At 35.5% G+C, this 21,356-nt stretch overlaps 1 protein-coding gene across 12 annotated transcripts in view; it reads left to right on the plus strand.

Annotated features, from left to right (window-relative positions):
- dtnba (dystrobrevin, beta a) overlaps positions 1–21,356 on the plus strand; it is a 176,986-nt gene that overhangs the window by 76,490 nt on the left and 79,140 nt on the right. For all 12 annotated transcript variants that reach the window (XM_015348275.2, XM_015348281.2, XM_015348288.2 and 9 more), the window contains one exon: positions 756–880. In XM_015348275.2, coding sequence (XP_015203761.1) covers positions 756–880 — 125 coding nt within the window. The remainder of the gene's footprint in view (positions 1–755; positions 881–21,356) is intronic.

A 21,356-nucleotide genomic window follows, 5' to 3' on the forward strand; every position in this document is an offset into this window, starting at 1 on the left:
CTCACATTTTCAATGATTGTCTGTGATATCTATGTTTAAAATATTTTATTAAACCCAATAGATCTGGATGTTGAATTTATTTTGTGCATTCGTATATGTACTGTATCAGTCTATAGACAATTTCAATACTACTCAGCTATGATTTTGCTGATAGTATGTCATTTTAAACTACTCCAGTAAATATGGGAAAGTAAGTCGTTTAGAACTTCTAATAACTTTTATCTCAACTTATCAAGTGTAGACACCAAAAGACAGCTGAGTTTGTGCCTGGTATTGTAACAACGATGAATTTTATAGTAACAGGAGGGAAGTCTATTCACTCTTATGCAAGGACAACTGAGTATTATATAATAAGATTGCTCTGACTGACCTTAAGGCTGAATCACCATAGTCAAAAATTCAAGCAAGGAGGCACAAGTATGATTTTATGTCTTTGAGCCTGGGGGGAAAATATATGTATATATATTGCTGTGCTTTTGTTTTCTATCATATCTTTTTAATGGCAGATATTGTCTGACATTATTTATGTAAGCAAAGGTCTGAAAGTAATCCTAAAATCTCTGTTTATTAAAAGCAGAACAGTGTATACTATTCTTCCATATGGGCATGGTATACAAGGACTGCAGTAAGAAACATGTACCGTATAGGCTGTTTTGTCATTTGAATTCCAAGTTTGGTTTAAATGCAAGTACTCTACTTAACGTGTGACACTGCACAGGATAAAATGAACGCCTGTTTGTCTTTGTGTTCCCCAGAAATCTCCTGCAAAGAAGCTAAGCCATGCGATAAGCAAGTCGCTCGGATGTGTCCCCAGCCGAGAACCTCCGCATCCTGTGTTCCCTGAACACCCAGAAAAGCCGCTTGACCTGGCGCATATAGTGTAAGTACTTACAGTACTACCTTCAAGTAAAGAGATGCTAACCGAGTCTCATGGGATACTTTAATTTTCTTACTGTGCATCTAGAGCCATGGAGTTAAGGCACAGATTATTCAAGTGTCTGCAACAACCTCCATGTCGATATAATATCTCTCCCAAAAAATATTAGCTTACAAAATATGTCAGAGTCAGAATAATCCTTTAAATCGCATGGTAAAAGCTGAATAAATCTTAAAAGAGGATGCTTGTGAATCAGTCCTGTAGTAAAAACAGGTTAAAGCATAACACAAACCAAGATAAGTCCTAGAAAAAGAAAGCCTGCAGTATGTATGACTAAGGCTACTGTACCTGCTTTGAACCGCCACAAGAATCTTAACCAGGGGAAAAAATATGATAACAGCTGAAAGTTGCAGATGAAGGAAATCCATCATGGGGGATTATGCTGCTAGGTGGTTTGTCTTTTGTAAATCTGTTTCTTCTGAGAGGTTTCAGAGACTCATCACTCCCTTAATGTTAAAGTATTTCCTTTGGCCCTGTGTTCCACTGAACCTGAAGGAGTGATTGAGGCTGACATTGCAGTCTCCTTCATTTTATACTGTAGGTCTCCATCAAAACATGAATAAGCACAGAGAAATGGTAGAGGAAAACAATGTTAGGAGAAGACAGCTTAGGCCAGATTTAACTGAAGTCTAAAATAATAAAGAGTATTAAATGAATTAATGGAGATCACCATTTTAGTCTCAAGCTAAAGTCAGACCTGCAAAGGCAGTCTAAGGCATGAATAATAAACTTTCATAGAAGAGTCACAATGTTAATGATAGGTTTAAGAACAAAATACAAAGACCTCATGTTCTTGTGAGGATAAATACCCAAAAAAAACATCCTTGTATAAGATCTGCAATTTAATTTTTTTATTTAGCAAGTGATTTGGTTAAATTTATTGTGCTCCTCTATCCTTTTATTGTCATTAGTACTGAACACACCAGTATTTCACATAAGGAATTCTATAACAGAAGTCATTCTTAATTAGAGGGATCAAGGGAAATGTGTCCCAATCACCATTAGCGGTGCAGCTAGAGTTCAGAAAGGCATTTTAGGAACAGTTGCATTTATGGTAGAATTTGTTCAATATAATATTTAGGGGACCAGATGAGTATTTTCACAAATCAAAGCTTTTGATGTGTTTATTTGGAGAAAAAAAAACTTTTGTTGTTTTAAAATTCCTCAAACAGAAAAAAAAGAAATCTGTGGACTCTGTAGTCAAGGTGAACAATTACGGTTGTGCTTCACTCACAGCCACACTCATTTTACATTCCCTCTCCCTTTCTGGTGTTCCACTGGCCTGGTGTGTGTCTGCAGTCTTGGCAAAGGCAGGGCGACTTTTTCTTCTCCAACAATTACCTCACTTTAAAGTCAAGAAGACATAGCTGGTATATTAGTATAAATCACACAAGTACAGTAATTAGAATTAAACACTATTTGAATTAATTAGAGATCATCTGACATCTTTTGACATCTTCACCTTTGTATCAAATATTGTTTGGTATCCTTTTTCCAAACTAAAAATTATGTTAAGTTTTTGTTTCATATGGTAGCTATTCTAGATTATGTGAGTGGAAAGAAGCGGGGTCATTGTCCTTAAGTTCCTTAAAAGCTTTTCGAAATATAAGACATTTCTATAAGTCTATAGGGCAGTGTTATGTTTTCACAAGGAAGACAGACAGCAACTTTCAGTGTTTTTTTATGACAACAACTGAGTTTTGACCAAGTTGAATCCATTATTCAGTTTGAATATTTAAAAAAAAAAGCAATTTATTACTAAATCACTTGGTGGAGCCTTTAAAAGTGAAGCAAACATTTCATGTTAATAACTGGAAGTGAGTCTCTCTGTTGCCTGTATGTATAGTACACTATGTTGTAGTGTTACTTATTTACTGTTTACTGCATGTTTTTTGTCATGCAAAGAATATCTCACCCATGCTCAAAATAAAAAATGCTGCTGCCATTTGAAATTAAGGAGAGAGGCATATTATGAAAATAAATGATTGGGATGTTTCCTTTTAGGCTTCTTGAGCTCAGTATAAGTGCTAGTGTGCATATTCAGATTATTTCTACCTCCTGAGTTAGAAATTTGTCTATATACCTACAGTATATAAATGTATTCACCTATTTAGAAAAGTATGCCTGCATTAATATATGTTATAAAACATTGTTATTTTTTTAAAACTCTTAAAATGTAGGGTTTTCAATAATTTCAGAATTTGTACAACAGTCTACAATTTAGGAATCTAGTGGGAATAGGAACTATGGTTTAAGTAACAATTCTGGAGATTTTCAGCACAATCTTCCAACTCAGTATTAGTGTTAGGCCTTACGCTATACAGAATTTCAGCACTTTGAGGTGAGCTGAAGGCACACTGAGCATATTTCACTTGCATGTCACTTTAAAAAAAGAGCAAAAATGAATTCTGTGTACTTTCATTTCACTTTTCTGACATATACTGTACTTGTTAAGATTTTAGCGCTGATAGTCCCACAGTGACAACATGCGGGTTAATGTCCATTAGAGGAGTGATTCAGATCTACAGTAACTGTAAACCTGAAAATTCCTAGCAGCTCCCAGTTGTAGAGATCATTGTGCTCCTCCCTATGGGGAACTCCAGACACAGTCAGTTAATATCACACTTCAGATACTGTATCTGGGCTGAAGGGCACGGCTTGCACTCTGATCAATTTCTGTTTCTTCAGAAAACACCCTGTGGGACAAGTGTGGCTTTGTCCCTTCCTGGATTCAAGCATGCCTTCTTTCAGAAATCTCTGGATCCAGCACCACACAACCCCACTCCCCAGGCCGATCAGATTGCCAACACACAAACAGGCCAGGCTGTCCATGTTCTAAGGGTGTGAAGTCACCTTCTATATATAGGCTCAGTACAGACTGAGCCCTGTTATATTCTCCATCTCTAAACTCTTCCTCCTCCTGCAGCACCATTTCTGCATGAACCTCAGTGACTGATAAGCGTCAGACTTGGTGATCAGGGCCATAACACCAGTGTAACTTATCCAGCTCTGATCATAAGTGCTCACCTGCAACTTTAGCTTCAGAGCCACAAAGCACCACTTCCCAGATAGCAGAGATATCCTTCAGTCTCCTTTTTGCTATGGCAAAAGGCAGGCCTCCCGTTTCTCATGAGTTTGATGCTGTTCATGTTCCAAAGATTGACACCACCTTTTGTAACATAATACTTGAATAAAATGAATAAACCCTGCAAACATTTGCCTCTTACCACTGTATAGCTGTCTGTCTGTGTCATCATATCTTCTCACTCCTGTTGCTTTTTGGAGGAAGAGTTGTGTGCTGATGTGAGTCTAATCACAGGTTCTGATCGACTGCCTTTTGCTGCAATTTATCATTTTCTGCTCACAGGTGCACAGTATTTGAGAGCAGGAAACCTGCTGTCTGATTTAAAGAAACATTATGGGAATTGTAGGCCATTGTGGTTGTGGTGTGATCCCCAAGTGACAGCAGTTAAAGTTCCCTACATAAAAGAGTCACAACCACAATGATATGTCCTAAGACAGGGATGTCCAATCCTGATTCTGGAGGGTTTCAAGCTTGGTTTTAAAGCAGCAGTATCTGTAGCGCTGGGGGTAGCTGATATACAGTAGTGTCCCAGTTAAGCCAGAAACCAGCTGTTTCTTTTAGTTAAGAGCTGAATAGGAATGAAAACCCACACACTGGCCTTCCAGGATGAGGATTGGACATTCTGCTCCAATGACAGCAGTCACTACTGATTTCTGTTAAGCTGTGAGTAAAATAACACTTTAAGTAATTAATTATACAGCAAAAGAAGAGGAAATAGTTCTTATTGTTTGGGGGGAAACATGAGATATTTGAACTTTGATCAAAGTAACTGTTTAGGACAACAGATGAAACAAGTGAAAAACCACTATGAAATGCCTCCAACAGTCTAAATTTGTAAATGATATTAATGTTTTGCTGTAGTCAGATTTGTTATTGATATATGAACCTTTTTGTTAGACCACAGAAAAACAATTAAATAATGTAAACAAAAGAAATAGTTTTTCCAGAATTATCCTTCTTTTTAGTTTAACCATAGAATCCAAAATAGATTAAGTGACATCAGTGTCATTACGTACTGAAGGACACTTGTAGTACTAGTATACAAAAATGTTGAGTGTCTTGAGGTATTGTTATTTAATGAATTACTATACGTAAAAATAATAAGTAAAAAATACACTGCATAAGCACCCATAGGTAGGGGAAGGCCTGCAGAGTTACACACATTGAAAAGAGAGCCTTGATCGACAGGTCTGGAAAGCACATGGGTTGTAGGCAGCACTTGTTGAGATACTGTAGCTGTTGTTTGTAAAAATCACAGTTTGGAAGTTACAATAGAACAATGAAAGAAAAGTGTTGAGACAGTACTGTATTCCTGAGGGTGCAATCAGAGGCTGGAAGGAAACAAAACCAAATTAAATGGAGTGCCTAGGCAGAATTCCCATACTTGATGTAATGTTTTGAGCTGATTTTCACTTTTACGATTTTTTAGTGTGTGTGAGCAAACGGGAAAGTGGTGGTTCTGACACCTTTGGTTTTTCTCTCTTGTAATTAGGCAGTGACTTTCAGGTTTTAAGTGGATCCATCACTTCCAAAACTGTTGGTACTTGACATCCACCTACAGTGCTTGCATCATATCATGTTATTGAGCATATCTTGCCATGAAAGACAGCATTATCACAAGGATGGTTACAAAGGAGAGGATGTCATTCACCCCCTCTAGCCCCTTAGTTGTTAGAAGCTTACTGATTCAAGGATCTCATTCCTTGAAGGAGTCCTCCAGAGATCAGCTGGATGTTTCGAAGTATCGGCTTCAACTTCATGGCGGGGTAACTTCTATATTCCTGCAGCCATTTGGTTAAAGAGGAATCCTTCTGTTACTTGTTTTAAGTGCACATCCACAGAGCTTCTGCCTCTGGCTCGTGTTTGGCTATTCATTTTGAACAAGTGCACTGCTTTTATGAATCTGGTTTAGCCTTTGAGGATTTCAAATACGTGTATCGGCTTCCTTTGCGGTTGTCTCTGTTCGAGACTAAAAAGGTTAAGCTTTTTCGTCATTGCATTCAACTAAGCACATAGCTGCTCTTCTATGGACTATTTTTTTGTAATATGTTGCTTGCCTTTTTCACTGCTTTTACAAATTCATATGGAGTTTCTTCTAGGTCAATGTTTCACATTTTGTATTTATAGTTTGTTTAACTGCCTACATACAAAATCCTGTATATGTTAGTTACAATTAGTAAGTAAAGGAATGTTATAAATTTTATAAAAGCTAACAAACTGCCTGTCTTTTAGCTTCCGAACTGCTTATAACCCTGGCAAGTGGAAACGTAACAGGGGGCATCTATAGATCAGTGGAAAAGTACAGCTCGTGTCTTAAATGTAGTAAAAAGGGGAGTCGAATGTCATGTTTTGCAAAAGTAAGCAATAACGAAAGTCTTAATAAGGAGTTTTTACTGCTACCCAAACGTGACTGAAAGCTAATGATTTGTTTTAGGGATTAGGCAATCTATGTCAAAAGTAGGAAGCTTGTCTATTACTGTGTATAAAAAGCACTGAGCAACATCTTTCGGGGAGACTGGTTTTGGTAAGCTACTCTCCCGCTTGCAAACGTAATAAACAGCTCTTCTTTCATCAACATCCGAATTCTGTAATTTTAATGGTTCTTCATAAGTAATAGTTAATCCTCTTTTGCTACCATCCGTAACCTTGACTAGTTTACTAACTACAGTATACCAGAATCTAGATTATTGAAATAAACTGTTAAAAGAAGTGGTTCTAGTACAGATCCCTGTGGTACTCCTCTAATTACCCCCAGTTTGATCATTTACCTCTTATCTTTACTCTGTTTCCTATTTACGCACACGGTTCCTTCTCTAATCAAGCACTTCTTTCAGGAATCTCCAATAGAAGGTAAACTTATCAAAAGCCTTCTAAAAATCAAAATAATACTACTCTTTGTGTGTCCATTATTGTTTTGTTTGTTCAAGGACCTCTAACAAGTCAGTTAAGCGAGACCTATCTTTTCTAAAACCATGTTGACAGTCCTCTAGTTTAGTTCTAATAGTTGTTTCCATTACCGTACATGTAATAATTAAAGATAGACTTTAATCACGAGTTTTGTCACCCTTATTATGGGTGGGCACTACATTAGCTGTTCTCCAACTCTGCAGTCTGTGGGTATGTGTTTTTTGTCCTTTTTTTTAACTTTTTTTAATGAATGCCTCCACTTTCTTTGTGTTACTATTTGGACCGAGCATTGCTGGGCTACCCACAAGTGTTTTAACAAGCCATCATTTTCTTTCATTCCGAACTGTCAGGGTGTGCAGTGAAACCCTACAGTAGTTGTGAAATGGAACTTTAATGACCTCCCCTTGGTATTAGATCCGCATGGCCTTGTTTCATTTGAAAGCTGGCCAGACTGACATTAATGTGTTTAATGGCCAGTGGCTCAGGCTTGGTGAGCAAATATTGTCATTTTTCATTAAAATGCCAGGTTCATAAATTTTAAGAATGAAACTCCAACATACGCCACCTGCATGCTGAGAAAAAAACATAGCAATCCGCTTATTGTCAAAGAAGATGTGATGCAATTGATTCAGGATTAAACAGAATCCTCTGCATTGTTTTTATACAGTGTTTAGAGCAGGTTATTTCTGTTTCTATCACATTCCTTTTTTTGTGAGCAGGGGTGTAACCCTGGTGTCCTGGCCAAATTTACCATTGGCCCTTACCAATCATGGTTGATGAGTGTTCTGGTGCACTATGGCTGCTGTTGCATCATCCAGGTGGGGCTGCACATTGGTGGTAGTGGTGGAGGGGAGTCCTCATTACCTGTAAAGCACTTTGAGGGGTGTGTCCATAAAAGCGCTATATAAGTGTAAGCAATTATTAGCAATTAATTATTATGTGAAATTATCAAGACGAAAGGATGTGGATTCATTTTTTCCAGTTACAGTATGAACACTAAGAAAAGTGTTATTTGAAAAAACCTGATATCTTCACAATTCTTAGTATACCTTTTATGTCTCCATACACACATGACTGTGTGTACAACAAATATTGTGTTCTGTACATTGTGTGCAAATGCAATATGCAAATAAAGCGATTAAATTGAAATTTGACCATCAGTTTTTAAGCATGTGCCTACTTTTACAGTTTCACAATATTTCATGATATGATAATTGTTGATGATGGAAGTACAACAGATGTGAAGGAAAGCAAACATACTTATAAAATGTATCTATGGGGTGAATAGCACAAGCTTATTGTACACTTCTTATGAACAAATGTAAAAGTGTATCGATGGAAAAGCATAGATATATGTTAACACATTTTCCAAAATAGGTTCTCAAAAGAATATAATTGGTTGCCATATTTCACACGTCAACAGGCATGAATTCGTTAATCTGTACCAGATGCTCTTTCAAAGCTAAATGGCTTTTCATCACTCTTGGCATTTTGACAGCATTGCAATTTTCTGAGGCAAAGATTTTTTTTCCACCGAAGATTTAAAAATCTGAAATATTCCTTTTAGAAGGCCTTTAAAGCTATAGTTTTAAAGGTGTTTTGGATGGATATTGATATCCTCTCCATTGTAGAAGAGTCTGAAACTAAACTGCTGAACATTTCTGTGCTGTTCTTTTGAGATCTTTCTGTGTGTTTCTGTCTGTTGTGTCTGCTACCATTCTTCTTCCGTAGCACAGCTTGACAGCCCACGGATGTGCTCTGCCCTGGGATCACTAAGGGCTTTCTCCTCATTGAAGTTGTCTCCTACAGTATGTACTGTATTTTACACCTTTGAGAGATCATATCATCATGGTGTTTCCCCAAGCAGAGTGGTTCTGTCAGTCTTCTTTACAGTCAAAGGAAGTACATGTTTTAGATTTTTGACAGTTCTTTGTCTTTGTATTCCCTTTAGGCAGGACAGCTACTTCATTTTAAAGAACTACAGGACAGTTTGTGTTTGCTTTTTTGTACTTTAAAAAAAACCTACATAAAGTAGCACCCCCATACACACATGTTTTACCCTAGGCTTGCTGTAGAGAAGGTTAGGCTACCTGTCTTATCAATGCTTTTCTGTACAGTCTGAATTGGTGGGCTTGTACATCTCAGAGTAACTGCTTGACTAAATATTCGATATAATTTTTCTAGAAAAATGCAAAGCCTTCTCTCTATGAGACACAAAATGTATTACGATTACCAAATATTGAGTATTGAAGGACAGGGTGTTCCCCTCATTAAAATCCACTCTTGCATGTTTACCCAGGAGAAAAATTATCGAGAAATGATATCCCCTGAATTTGTCTGGAGAATAATGGGGTTGAAAATTTTTTACATTCACTGGCATGTAAACCTGTAGACAATTTACACAAAAATCTTAAACTTCATTTGTTTTATGTAATAGTAATGTGGATTATGGCAACTTTATTTTAATATTTTGCTGCTTTCCATCCATTTGCTTCTTTTTATAGATATACAGTATAAAAGTGGTTGATGGACTGAAAAAGCTGCAGGCAGTTCTTTCAGAGTTTTTACCCAGTGTTCTGTTTCATTAACATCAAATTGAAATCGTTGAAAAAAACAATAAAGAATAAAAAGCTTTTTTTTATTCTAAGCAAGATGTAGTATAATGCTTATGTGTGCTGTAAACACTTGGGGTTTATTTGTTTTTAATTTTTGGAAATGGAGAAAGGTCAAGAGAATATAATATACTGTATAATATCCCTTCTTCTTTGTAAACCTTTATTTTTTATTTCAGTCAAAACAACCTAACAAATCAAGCTTAATAGGCCATAATTTAAATAACAGTGTTCATCATCACGGAAGAAAGTGCGTCTGCATTCAAAGTTAGGTTTACAAGAGAAGTAAGGGTAGGTACTGATTTAAGAGGTAAACCCCCAGTTTGCAGGAGATGAAGATACTGTGCATATCTGATCATTTTATTAAGTGAAGTGAGCAGTAGACTATAACCAGTAGGTCACTTTAATAGGGCTTACAAGTGTACATAGACAGGTACCTCTAGGTCTGTCAAGGCAGCTAAATGCAATTGGAAAATGCGTTGGAAAATATATTTGGTCCTGTAAGATAAGATCATAAATGCATGTCATATTTTGTATTTTACAGGCTAGTACAGTAAATATCAGCAGAGCTCTATCAACCTTGCACAAATTCCATAATAGATTGTAGGTAGGGGGGATGCAAGTTTCTAAGCATATTTGCTGTGTATATTGGGGTACTGTAAGAAAAAGCTATTTAGATTGTATTCAGTTTTTAAAAATGTAAGAAAACATTGTAAGACTACACATTTTCAAACTATTACAAAATGTAATCAAGTGCAATCTACACTTTCCGCGATTAAGTAAAATAGCCAATTGTTATAAAAATTATCTGCTGTATGTGGATTCTTAATCATATTATTTTTTCATCAATAAATGTGAAAATATGATGACAAGCATTCTTTACCACTGAGGATAGTATTGCATGTTGCTGAGATCTCATTTTGTTAAGATGTTTTTGCTAATTGGATATAGGCAGATATTTCTGTTTTAAAAATGTACATGACAATCAATTACTGTACTGTATATAGTATGTTAATTACAACAATCAGGGAGATGTAATATGGACTGAATTAAATTTAAACTGTTGTACCGTTCTACGAATATACAGTAATAGTAAAGTTAAGAAAGGTATTGTGCTTCAGTGATTCAATATTGTGTGCTTTTAAATGCTTTTTTTATTACAGTTTTAACTGTATAAAAAGCAGGAAGAAAATATTAACTCCTTCTGAGCCGACATTATTAAGCAATAAATCATTCTGACCATACTGTAACTCTACATTCATTAAATGTTTTTAATTTGTTTTTGGTGAGCCACCTCTGGGGTCAGCATCTTCTGTCTCCGTAAATCTGATATTTTCTACTTGACGAACCACAAGTGGTAATGGTGATGGATAGCAATTACTCAACAGCTGCAAATTAATTTCCCTCTAGTCACAAAGATTGTGTACTGCCCATATATTTTACAGCAGCATCTATTTTTACTCCTCTTATGTCCTCCCTATTTCACATCCAATTTTCTCATACAGTATATTGCATTTTATTAATGTCTGACATAAAAGACCTAACCAGCACACCATTCAAAAAGAGTTTTGTTTGGGTAGAGAAATACTTAAGGCTAAATGTTTTTGTTAAAAAATGTGCTTGTTTTCCTCCAGTAATGGTATGGTTTAATAAGCCTGAAAATGATAAGAAATCAGTAAATCAGAAATCAGTTTATGTCAAGCACAAACTCCTTTATCTCTGTACTAGCATTAAAAATAGTAAATTAAGGAAACTTGCAGGAAAATGAAGGAAAGTACAGGCAAGAGTATTTAAATACTTGTGATTTCCATAAAGTCGTCTATATAATGTATAAATATTTTAATGAAATTATTTCCCCTTTCGCCAATGTGGAATGGGTACTTTACCATCTGCATACAAATGTCTCTGAAAACTGGGCGTTTAGTCTTAGCATCTGTTCCATTTAGGTCCTTCACAGGGATCTAATGCTGAATAAAGTAGGAGCAGCACAATACACAGATGAATGTTTAATATGTTAGAAGACAAAATGGAGGAGGCTGTTTGATGTTATATTAAGGGTATGTCTGAGTAAACATTTTTGTTCTCTCAACTTGTCATTTCTGATGTTTATGCAAATACTCCCAGTAAAACAGTTCCATTTACTGTAGGTGTCCCTCCCAAAACACTAATGTGAAGTATTTATAGAACAGCCAGTAGTAAGAAGTGTTGTCAGTGAAGAGCTTGAAGCAGCTGCTTGATTGTGAAGCTACACAACACTAATCAGGCACAAGAAGTTGCTAGTAATCTTTCCCTTCAGTGAAACGCGGCTCACAATGCTTTCGATTTTTTAACTGGTTAACTGAGGTGTCAAAACCAGCAAAGGATTGTACTTAATCCTATTATGTATTCAGCAAGGACACTTTGAAACCCATTGTGTACAGGCCTTCCAAGTGTGTAAAGTGGACACAGGTTCTTTGTGTTTCACCTTTGACATTACTAACAAAACATAATTTGGAAATTGTTCACCAACATAAGACACTCGCATCCTGGAGACACTTGCTGCTGTTTGCTGTTACAGAGTATGATGGTAAAATGTGCCTCAGGCCATAGAAATTACATTCAGATTATATATAATGTTTATTGAAAGAGATTTAACATCTCTTAATTATGAGTTGGCTTCAGGTATTTGATTCTACAATATTTACTTCCCATATGAATGATTGCTAAATAATTCTGGTGTTAGATACTGCTTTAAATAATTGAAAATTTTCCAATGCACCTTCTGATGGGTTTATAGATGAGCAACATTTTTGTTATTTTATATATTATGTTGTTCGTCAGGCTTAGCCCAATGGAGAAAGAATATGCATAAAGAAATAGATTGATTTGACATCCCTTTTCCTGGTAAATTGAAATTTATTTCTGTTATACAGTATGTTGTTATTATAATGTTACCTGTTCTTCCCTTAATGTGCTATTGACAACAACAACCATTTTCGAGACACAAAATACATGTGATGCATAATGAAATGCCATTTGAGAAAACTACCAAGCTTTTGCAAGTCATTGGAAATTGTCATATGGTAAATGGAGACGTGTTAAAGTCGGTAAAGCTCATTTTACTTTATGTCAAATGTTTTCAGAAGTAACAGCAATAGCAAGAAATGCACTAAAATGCACACAAGTAGATCATTTATCTGTTATATACAGTGCATGTGTGTTCATAAAGTGATTATGAGAACAACCAGATCTAACTTGTATACAGACAAAACTGTTTTGGAGGCTGATCTGAGTACCTGTTTAAATTGTGTAAGGTATGAAAAAGAGAGTGGAAATGCTTTAATCATTATAATTGCATTGACGTTGAGGTTCTCTTTCCTGATAAATTTCCAGTGAACTTACTTCCTCCAAGTGAAGATTTTTTAACAGAATGAGAATGACATTATCATGACAGAACGATTTTGAATGTTTCCTGCCTCTGTAATGATACTAAAGGCACAACTTTATTACCGATAATAATTCATTTACGTCACAGCTAAAATGGATTTCCACAAAACCCCTCAGGGTACAGCTGCTTTAAAGCTGATCTTATACAAACCTTGCTTGTTTAAAAACCAAAGCCTTTCTGACATTAATAAAATACTGTTTTGTGTGTTTTTCATCACAGTCTAAAATTAAAGATACTAGTTGCTACAGGATACCTTGTCATTCTTATGCATAAGTCAAGATATTACAGTATATTTTATTTTTATAGATATCACTTTCCAGTTAACACCAGTACTACTTTCAATGTATAATGCATTCTTACTCTTAACCGATTCTATCAGCTTTATTCTTCCTCAAGAGGTGTGACTACTAGCCATTTCACAATCAGAAACTATTAAAAAGAACACAAATACTTTATGTAGTATTAATTAAGGCAGATTCAAAGCCAGATATGAGGGGAGACAGATGTAATTCTCAGAAATACAGTAGGTGATGCGGAGGCCGGAAGTGTGGCACAGTTGTTCTTGGCTGAGTTCCTGAGGTACTGTACTATCTCTGTTGAGTTTGTATTTTCTCCCTGTGTTTACGTAAGTTTCCACTGGGTGCTCCGGTTTTCTTCAAAGTCCAAAGACATACTGTACTGGTAGTACAGTATGTTAACCTTCTGGGAAAACTGGCCCTGGTTAGAGTGTGTGTCTATCTTTTGGTTCCCTGTGATGGACTGGTGTCCTGTTCTGTTCTTTTGGGTGTATCCTGCCTTCTGCCTATTGCTTGCTGGGATAGGCCCCTGGCTCCTTCACAACCTTGTATCAGATAAACCTATAAGAAAATGGAAGGATGAGTGATGCGAAGAGCAAGTGACCATGCAAGGAAAACAATCTGCCTTTAGGCTCCTCATTCATTATATACAAAAGTATTTATTTCAGGATTCTCCCTTAAATTCAGAGGTGGAAATCCAATTAATCTTGTAGTGGTGAAACCTTTACTACCTTAAAAGTACATTTTATTTACAGTACTTTTCATATACAGTACATTATATTTCATAGCATATGTTTATTTACATAAAGTTTGGATTACAAGTATTATCGCTAATAACAAATATAGAAAAGTATTTAGATACTACAGTGTTTTTTTTTTCATTTTGAAATGATCCAAATGTACATGATTTAATAATTAATAGGTTCATTTTCAGGTCACCTGACACCTGAAGAAGGCTCCATGGCCGAAATGTTGTTTTCTTTCTTCTCTTTTCAGCATAGAATAAACCTATTACTTGTTCCTTTGCAGCATACGCATGCTGATGCAGCTTCCCAGGTTTAATAATAAGCTGTATAGCTATTTTATCCCATTCCTGTGAGTAACAATAAATAATCACGTTAATGATATAATAATGATGACCAAGCCCACCCTTGCTTATCTTCTGAGAACCATGAAATCAGGCTACAAGGTGGTAATGCTGCTGTTTATAGCCCTTACTAATTTATCAGGTGGTTTTCCTACAGCTGTAAGATTTGTTGATTATATGGGATTTAACCTTTGATAGAGAAATGAGTTTTATTCCACTTCAGGCATTCATGTGTGAATACATCATATCCTGGGCACCAGTAGCTGTAGAAAGGCTGTTTCTTTTGATTTGTGCAATCCCTTCTCTTTTTCAGGGTCTTTTGTGTGCAAGTGGTTTTTAGAAATTGATTTTCCATTTAGTTCATACATTTCCAAGGATTAGATTGCAAAAGTTTTAGGGTCTTGTGCAAATGTGTCAGAGACATATATTAAAGATCAGCATGACATTAGCAGTTTCAGATTGATATCTAGTTTAAGAAATGAGATGATGTTTTGTTCTTAGAATGCATCATTAGAGTGTTATTTTTAAAAGGTGATAACAGTTTTTCAAAAGCAATAATATGAAGGTGGTTATATCACAGAAGGAAAAATGTATGGATTGTGGCTAGACATTTAATTGTTTGTAAGCCACTAAAGGCAAGAATATGTATATGTGCTTAGGGGGAAATTCAGAGGTTGTTTAAACTCAAAGGTTTTGTGAAAATTGAAAAATGTGCAAAATGTTTCTACCTACTTCAGTTTTGACAATTTAAATTCTATAATTGTCCAGTCAAGTTAAAGGAACAATGCGTTGACTAGACACTCTGTAAGAACTGGCAAATGACATTGGGAAAGATGTTATCGCTGCCTCTTTAGCATTTTTCTTCTGATGATTAATGCATATTTCAGGATACAAAACTGTAGAATTAGAATAAATCTGAAATGAAAAAAAAACACCAATTTAAAATAGCAAAACTTCAAAAATGATCCTAGTTAAGTGCTTGGTGTAACAGCAAAGAAGGTTTTCACACTTACTGGGGTGTGTTTATTGTCATTTTTCAACAGAAACCATTCATGTTGATATGGTGAGGATAAGCATATATTTAAAAATATAGAAAAAAATAACCATAGAAAATCAAGAAACTTAATTCAGTAATTAGCAAAACAGGACAAGAATTCTAAATAGATTCTAATTTTGTATACTCAATATAATTAAAATACTCTGATATTTCTGTAGCTGACTAGGACAATATACAGTATATATTCTTAAGAAGATTGTTTGCATTACCTAGGGAGGCAGTGATTGGGGTACTGGACTTGTAACTTGAAGGTTGTGGGTTTAAGTCCTAGGTGGGACACTGCTATTGTATCCTTGATGAAGATACTTTATCCTAATTTACTCTTGTAGAATACCTGGCTTTATACTGTAAATGGGTGCTCATGAAGTTGCTTTGGATAAAAAGCCAAATAAGTTAGTAGTAGTATAGACATCAGTTACTGTATTTGCATGAAATGTATGTCCGAGTTCTCAGAAAACAGTGCATGTATAGTACTGTATATATTTTTTCTTTAGCCTTTCATTTCTTCTTTATTGTCTTTATTAATAATAAATAGTGTGTTCTGTGGCAAAGGGCTGCCCTAGCTGTGTTCTCCTCGGCTGTGGCAATTGTGTGTTCTCTGATTAAGGCTGGAAGTGGGTACAAAAAATCTTTGGTTTGACTCTGTGTTGCTTTAGACATGACCAAGTGCAAGAATGTAAGAAAGGTTACCAATCAGAATCAGAAGGGAATAAAGGCAATTACTGGCAGTATTAAAAATGATAATTTAGTTAATGTCAATAATGTTGTTGATGATGATGATAGTTGGAAAATGTGCTCCTATATGTGGAATGTATTTGCTTATTTTTGGCTGCTCTCTTCCCCTTTATTCTTTCTATAAATTGGAAGTTAGTTTTCTCATGTTAGTAGTAATTGGTGTTTCTTACATAAAAAATGAAACCCATTTCACAAGACATAGAGGCTTTAGTCCAGTGCAGTGATGGGGCTTCATTATTTGAGAAGTTGAAACAAATCACACAGGATCCATTAGTGTAATGGATGTGACCTGTTTCTGAAGACTTACAAGACCTTTTATTATGTATTCTGAAATCTTAAATGAAAACATTAAACCTCCCTGGATTCAGCATTGTGTGCTTGGTGGAACATTTACTGTCAGTTATATAAGATATTCTCTATTCATGTTTTTACAAATGGGCTCACATTAACCTAAAAGCACATTAACGTCCATGGGTTTTTCCCAAAATTATAATGCATTTCATTTGTCCATGCAGCAGTGTGGGTAATGCTATTTATAGTATCTTCATATACCTATGTATGGTGTAGTCACCTCACTACACACTGCTTAATTAAGAAAATAGTTTGATCTTTACAACTACCCTAAGGCGCAGAAGTATCAAAAATGCAAGAGTTGTTTGCATTCAAAAGGTGCTATTTAAAATTAAATCACGTGATACAGTCAGATGCTTCTTTGCCTTTTTCACTGGAAATACAAAAAGCTTGTTGATGTCAATGTTTCTGTTATTTTTATATGGAGTTCTTTAATGGCTTATGAAGAATCAAGAGGGACATTTAATTGCATCTTATTTTACTGGACATAAACTTGAAAAATAATTGGGTGAGCTTACAAGTAAGAATGGACAACATATCGTGCAACCCTAAAATCCTTTAAAATTAGTCAGGAAAAGGTTTTTGTAGCTTTTCTCTTAATGGTTGCATTAAATAATCTTTGAAAGCTAAAAAACATACATGAAATACAAGGGCTACAGTTGTTTGACACAGTGAGAGAAAAGAGTGCATGTACAGTACAAGATCATTTAAGTGTTAGACCTGAGACATTAGAGAACCTCTGGTCCTGGAGGGCAACAGTCTATACATGGTGTTACATTATACAGTAGGTAATTTATAACTCTTAGTGACTAAATATGGGAAAGCAGTAGTAATAAATCCCAAGCGAATATTTGATTCAATTTGGGTAACATTAAGAGTCCAGGCTGAGTCACTAAGAGGCCTAGAAGATATGGCAACTTTCTAGAAGCAGGGGTGAATATTAGTCCTGTATAGGGGTGTAGAGAAGAAAGCATGCCCGCTAAACTCTGCCTCATCAGTCTGATGGGTGGGCAGAGGGACCTTCTGATCCTGTATTTTGCCAAAGCCTCTTTCTCAACAAGAGTGCTGTCATAAAGTTTTTGAAGAACTGGCTGATTGGGATGTTAGGTGCAGTAGTCTGCTCAAAGGGACAATAACATCTGAAGGACTCTGTACTGAATGATGGGCAGACATGACTAAATCAGTCTAAATTACATTAAAATGTTACTACTAGAATGTTAGAAAAATCTTTAACCTTATAGATCGACTTTCCGAAGATGTTTTAACATCTCTTTTGTTAACATGTATGCCAGTTTCTTACATTTCAAAATTTAAGGTCTGGACGTATTTTACTGGTGGATGTGAAACAATCTCACATTAATAGCTGAGGGCCCAGCATGAGGAGGAAAACTGGCCTGAATTAATGGTCAAAGACACTTCCAACACATGATTTCCTAACTCCATCTAAAAAAGATAGGTTAGACCAGCCTGATAGATATTTCTTATTTAGTGTGTTTTCAATATTGGATTCTGCATATGGTTAAATGCTGATACATATGTTGAGCACATAAGTTGATTTTTGTGGAATAGAATACTACTGCCTCTTCAGATGTTTTTAAAATATGACAGCTTCAGATATATTTGGAATATTATTAATTGTGGACATTAAATTGCAAATATGTTCAGGAATGCAAAACAATCAAGAACAGCATAACCCACAGTATCGTGTATACTGTATGTATAAGTATATATTTGGTGATCATGAAAAAAGTAATTGTTTGAGCCAGATGAAATTTCCCTTAATATCCATAATCATTCTCTCTTTACTTAGTTTTTGTAGTTCAAATGTAATGTATCCTTTGGGATGGTTTATTTATATGGAAGCTAAAGTATATAGTGAAAGGACCATCATATACTAGAAACAAAACATCACAAAAGAAATGATCCCTTTATAACAGTAAATTATTGTGAGTTTTCTTATTACTGCAATTTTGTTTTAACGTGAATTAAATATTTAACATGTAACACAATCGTTTGTTACAAGTTTAAAAAGTGTCAATGGATACATTTTAACAGCAGTAAACAATGAAGAATTATATATTAATAATGTATAGATATATTGTATATTTAATAGCAGGTTAGGGTGTGAGTAAAAAATCAAATTTCAAAAGAGACAGACTGTGGTCCTTTATGTGTCACTCATTATAGCTGTAAAGTCTTTTGGGCAACAATGAGCATTAGGGGTTATTCATATTTTAATAGTGTAATATATTTTTATGTTATATTCATGGACTATAAGACAGGTATCCATTTTTAACTCAGCCAGTTGTTTTTTGGGGGGTCTGCTAGCAGCCACCAGCAAATGAATCTAAACCACTGACCTCTGGGACAGGGGAGGGCAAAGGTTTCCCGCACGCATGTTCTTGTCTATGCCATGAGTTGTCTGTGGTGGAGGATACAAAAGTTGAAGTGAATTTATTATTTCAAGAAAGGTAATAGGAACAGGCTCGGCCTTGTGACCTCTATGTTCAAGCCCCCTAAGGGATGTATGGTTCTCTCAGTAGTGTAGTGGTTCACTCAGTATGACTGTAGTTCAGCTGGCAAAGTAAGCAGTAGAAGAATGAAAACTATCCATCTCTGTGATTTTTTTTCTGCTTCTTTAAAAGGGTGTTACTGATGGAGATTTATAGTATTTTCATCACCCTTCTTTTCTGGAAAATTGATTAAAACACCTTTAGAAACAGGCTCTAGTGGGTTCGAAGTCTCATGAAAGGTGAGGAGTATTTATGGTTTGACATGTCATAGTTGCAGACATATTTCACAGTAATGTAGTGAGAGCTAAAGGTTATTTCTAATAACAAATGGCTCAAATATGGGGAGAGGGGGTTGTTAAACGTGCAGCAGATTGCTGGAAGAGGTGTGATCGAAGCACATTCAGCCAGTTCACTGACACTGAGGTTTCACAAACTCAACATTATCAATTCTAGCCAAATTTTTTTTTTCATGCTGTTTGAGTCTGTAGTCAGTAGTCCCCCAGTCATTATCCTCTATGCCAAGGTACCCTGAGAGGACAGCAGGAGGACTGGTATGTGTGAAAAAAACCGACTCAGGTGCAGAATGTCATCGTGGATCTGGGGCCAGATCATGAATGTGATAATGCAGTGTCATAGAAATGAATGGGTTGTATAAATAAAGTTGGGAAGGGGAATTCAATCTTTCTTGCAAGACATCCACTGCAGTCAGTTAATTCTGTTAAAGTTTTTTTTTCCTTTTGTTTAAACTCTCCAAAGACATCTATTACCATAGCCCACCAGGAACTGATTTTTTCAGGAGACACTTCTGTCATGTAGTAATGGGTAGTGCCTGGCTGATGATGACAGAATAAGGGTAAAAGATGATGGTAGATGGTAGATCATGTTTATACTGTAATTGGAGCAGACAGTATCTCCCAAATTGTCCATTTTCATTCTGTTCTGGACCCTGCAATGTGTACTTCTGAAAGCATAGAGTAACCACTAAGGGCGACTTTCTCTCTTAAGTTGGTCTTGTTACAAAATAGAAGAAAGGGTATTTTAGAGGACTAACTCAGAAAAAAGGTGCACAAACTTATAGTTTTACAGATGGGACTTTTAGAGCTTTGTGTTACAGAGTAGAATGTGTTCTTGATTTATACAACATTCTGAAACTTTGAAGATGTCACTCATGGTGTTGTTTTGAATGTTCTTTTATTAGTTATGTGTTTCAGTATTTAGTTGTGGGGTTTTAAGATTAAACTAGGAGTCTGCAGATGGATGAAAGGAAAAAACATATTTTGATTTTATATTCATGCCACAATTTAAGTATTTGTGAATGTTTTTTGTCTTTGTACTAATTAATTGCGACTCAAGTTAATCTGCTATATGCAGTAGGTACAGTGTTAATCAAATGACAGATATACTGTAGTTTAGTAGCCGTTTTAGCAGTTGGTTGGCCAATTACTATTTACATTTTTAATTAATGTAAGTAAATATTTTCTCATAATACGATTATACCTAAATAGACACAGAACCTAAAATCTCTTCTTTTATTTTTACTCAATTCTCCCTGTAACAGGACAGCCCTAGCTTCACAGTATTATGCCTGTCTTCTCCTTCTAAGGCTACACACTTTCAGCTTAATATCCTCAGTGCTGTTTTTACGGAGACTGTCTTTGTCAGATTTATTTTTCTGAAAGATTCAGCCTTGGCAGTGTGGTTATTCATTTCAATTAAAGGGGTTTTAGTAAATGGTTATTTATCAGGAGCTACACTAGAATTAATTTGTTGTGATTTATGTGAAGTACATACTGAAGGGACCATTTTCCAAGAGGAAAGTTTTTTGTCAAGACAAGCACATCTTAAGGATTTACAGTGGCAGTTATAGGATGTTTAGAATAGTGCTAGGGAAAATGTAAAGGAAATAAAGTTGTTTGTAAACCACAGGATATTAATAGCTTTTTTGGGTTTTTTTACAATTTTGAATTCATGTGTCAGTGCTTTGGTTTAATTTTTGACTCTTGCATTTGCTTTTAAAGTCTTAGAAACAGATTAAGCTTAATTTTTATGCAGAATCTGAAAACTTCATTTGGTGTCATTTTTTATAACTTGACCTCATTTTATGGGCTCCTTTAGTCTGCTTACATCAGCTCTCAAGTGCAGGTCCAAGCAATCTGTTTAGTTATTTGTATTTATTTAGTATTTGTTACCATATGCACATCTGCTTAGCACCTCTTAACTCATTTTTCATAACATAAGTAGTCAATGGCATGGAAGTACAAGTACAAGAAACACATTTTGTGAAAGGCCATTATTCCACGCTGGTTAAAATAATTTGCAACTAGCATCTTAATTTATATACTGTAGATT

The sequence above is a fragment of the Lepisosteus oculatus genome, chromosome 2, assembly GCF_040954835.1.
Source record: "Lepisosteus oculatus isolate fLepOcu1 chromosome 2, fLepOcu1.hap2, whole genome shotgun sequence".
NCBI lineage: Eukaryota > Metazoa > Chordata > Actinopteri > Semionotiformes > Lepisosteidae > Lepisosteus > Lepisosteus oculatus.